The 2,727-nt window shown below is 60.1% G+C and overlaps 1 protein-coding gene across 1 annotated transcript in view; it reads right to left on the bottom strand.

The window, feature by feature from the left end:
* Nucleotides 1–2,727, bottom strand: part of GNA15 (G protein subunit alpha 15) — a gene marked incomplete at both ends in the record, with an annotated part of 10,367 nt that overhangs the window by 4,903 nt on the left and 2,737 nt on the right. The window contains one exon of the mRNA XM_021708705.1: nucleotides 177–318. Coding sequence (XP_021564380.1) covers nucleotides 177–318 — 142 coding nt within the window. The remainder of the gene's footprint in view (nucleotides 1–176; nucleotides 319–2,727) is intronic.

Here is a 2,727-nt window from a genome sequence, read left to right as displayed (position 1 = left end):
GTGTGTGTGGGGGGGGGGGTCTGGGTCTCGGCGTGCGACAGTCTGACCCCAGAGGAGTGCAGGGTCGAGTTCAAAGCCACGCGGGGCACACACAGAGCCACCCGGGAACAAGGACGCCCGCCTTCCTGCCTGAGCCACCGTGAGAGTCGCGAAGGGGACGCTGGCCGCGCACACACGGCGGCCCTCACCTCTCGGTTGTTCTCCTCGAGACACTGGTCGTACTCGCTCAGAGAGGCCAGGTAGATGAGTGCGATCACGTTCTCAAAGCAGTGAATCCACTTCTTCCGCTCCGACTTCTGGCCCCCGACGTCCACGATCCTGCGGGGAACCGGGATGCCCCGTTTCAGAGCTCAGGACCCTGGTCCGTGGACCCCAGACCCCCGTCCCGTCTGGGACATGCCAAGGGCGGTAACGGTCACAGCACGATCACGGCGCCAGCCCCCGGCCCGAGGCCGCCGGGAACAGCCGTGAGGCTGGGAGGAACTCCACGCCCACCTTCCAAGAGGGACCCGGAAACCCCAAAATCATCTCTTAGAGGGTGGCCTTGGAGTCCAGGCTTCCCCCGAGTAAATGTTCTAGGAACCCACCGGCACTCGTGTACCAGCCAGCGTTGTTGTGAGAGGCTTCAGGGAGTTTTTTTGGAGAGTTTTCCAACGTGTTTGCCCTTTTCATGATGGGTGTTTGACAAGCGTACTTGTCCACACCACGCTGTGCTCGGCTGTTTTTGACCCAAAACCCTCCCTCTTCACCCTGTCTCGCCCCGAGTGACTTTCTTTTGTTTCCTCTGATGAAAACAGTCCTCCCAGGGAAATGTTTCGCCAGCGTGGAAGAGGTGAAACAAAAAATGGCAAAAGTGCTCAAAGACATCAGAATTGACCGGTTCAAAGCCCGTTTTAGGCTGGGCACGGTGGCTCACGCCTGTCATCCCAGCACTCTGGGAGGTGGAGGCGAGAGGATTCCCTGCGTCCAGGGGTTCGAGACCAGCCCGGGCAACTTGATGAGACCTCATCTCTACAATAAATTACAAAATCAGCTGGGCATGGTGGCGCATGCCTGTAGTTCCAGCTACTTGGAAAGCTGAGGCAGAAGGACGGCCTGAGCCCAGAAGGTCGAGGCTGTGGTGGCCTGAGCGTGCCACTGCACACCAGTCTGGGTGACACAGACTCTGACTCAAAACAAACAAAAAAAACCCATTTTGAGCAGAAGGACAGTGTCCCGGCGGGCAGATTACATCAAACAGAGGGGATTTGGAAGGTGACTGAAATTTAAACATGTGAGAATAAATGCGCAATCTTTTATACATAAGTTCTGGGGTTTTGGGGGTCCCCTCATGCAGGTGAGGACACTGAGATGCTGGGAGGGAAAAGAATGTCCCAGAGGAAGGAAAAAGAATGTCCCAGAGGAAGGAGACAGGTCGAGGAGGCCCGGGTCTGCCCTGCCGCTGATGGGGGGCCCGGGGGAAGCGTCAAACGTCTCCCGAACTCAGTTTCCCCATCAGCAGCTTGGGGCTGCCGTGCTGTGGCCATGCGAGTGTCCAGAGGAGTGAGGTCCCCAAGCGAGCACGGCGCCTCATCTGTCTGTGGCACCGGGAGGTCTCACCCCACCCCACACACGACACAAAGGCCCGCGCCCTCCCCCACCTTCCTGTTCTCGCGTCTGAGAAATGTGGGCCGCTGATAACCACCCGCATGTCACTTCCCTGGGATGTGGCTGTCACCCAGGCAGCGGGGAGTCCCGGGGCGGTCCGGGCCAGACTCTGCGGCCAGCAGGGACCTGCCCAGGGTCCAGGAGGGGAAGCTGAGGCCGGGGACATGGCCACGGGGCTGCGGCTGGTGCCGGTGGCTCCCGGTCCCGAGACCCGCCCCTCTGGTGGGTTCTGGAGTCCCTCCAACCCGGCATCCAGGGTGGGACGGGGGTGCAGGGCAGTCAGGGGCCAGCTGAGGAACTCTGGGTGTCGCCTGTCGTCTCAGGGACTCAGTGTCCCGAGTCCTCGCTCCGTTCATGGGCGCGTCTCGTTGGCCTGAGGACGCTCCCCAGTCTCCACAGCAAACGGCGCCTTGGCCAGCGGCTCCCCAGTGCTTTCCCAAGCTCTCCTTGGCCCGAAACTGGCGCCCGTCCTCCATTTGTCCGTGCGTCCAGGCACTCACCCACCCATCTATCCTCCGCCCATCCGCCCACCCACCATCCGTCCGTCAGTCCACCACCCCTCAGCCCACCCATCCACTCATCCATTCGTCCACTGACGCGTCCTCCCGTCCATCCACCCACTCTTCAGCCCTCTACTCATCCAGCCATCCATTCTCCCTTCCATCCATTTCTCCATCCACACGTCCACCCACCCATCGACCCACCCATCCATTTATGCGTCCTCCCATCTATCCACCCACCCACCATCCATCCATCAGTTCACCCACCCATCAACCCACCCATCCACCCATCCACGTGTCAACCCATCCATTCGTCCATTGATGTGTCCTCCCATCCACCCGCCCATCCACCCACCCATCAACCCATCCATTCATTTATGCGTCCTCCCATCCATCCACCCACCCACCATCCATCAGTTCACCCACCCATCAACCCACGCATCCACTCATCCACCCAACCATCCACCCATCCATCCATCCGTCCATCATCAACCCATCCACCCACCCATCCATCCACCCACTCATCTACCCATCAACCCAACCATCCACCCACCCATCCATCCACCCACTCATCTACCAA

Source organism: Carlito syrichta, unplaced genomic scaffold (genome assembly GCF_000164805.1).
Source record: "Carlito syrichta isolate Samal-C Ts95f unplaced genomic scaffold, Tarsius_syrichta-2.0.1 Scaffold143871, whole genome shotgun sequence".
Lineage (NCBI taxonomy): Eukaryota > Metazoa > Chordata > Mammalia > Primates > Tarsiidae > Carlito > Carlito syrichta.
This window is presented reverse-complemented; position numbering and strand designations above follow the sequence as displayed.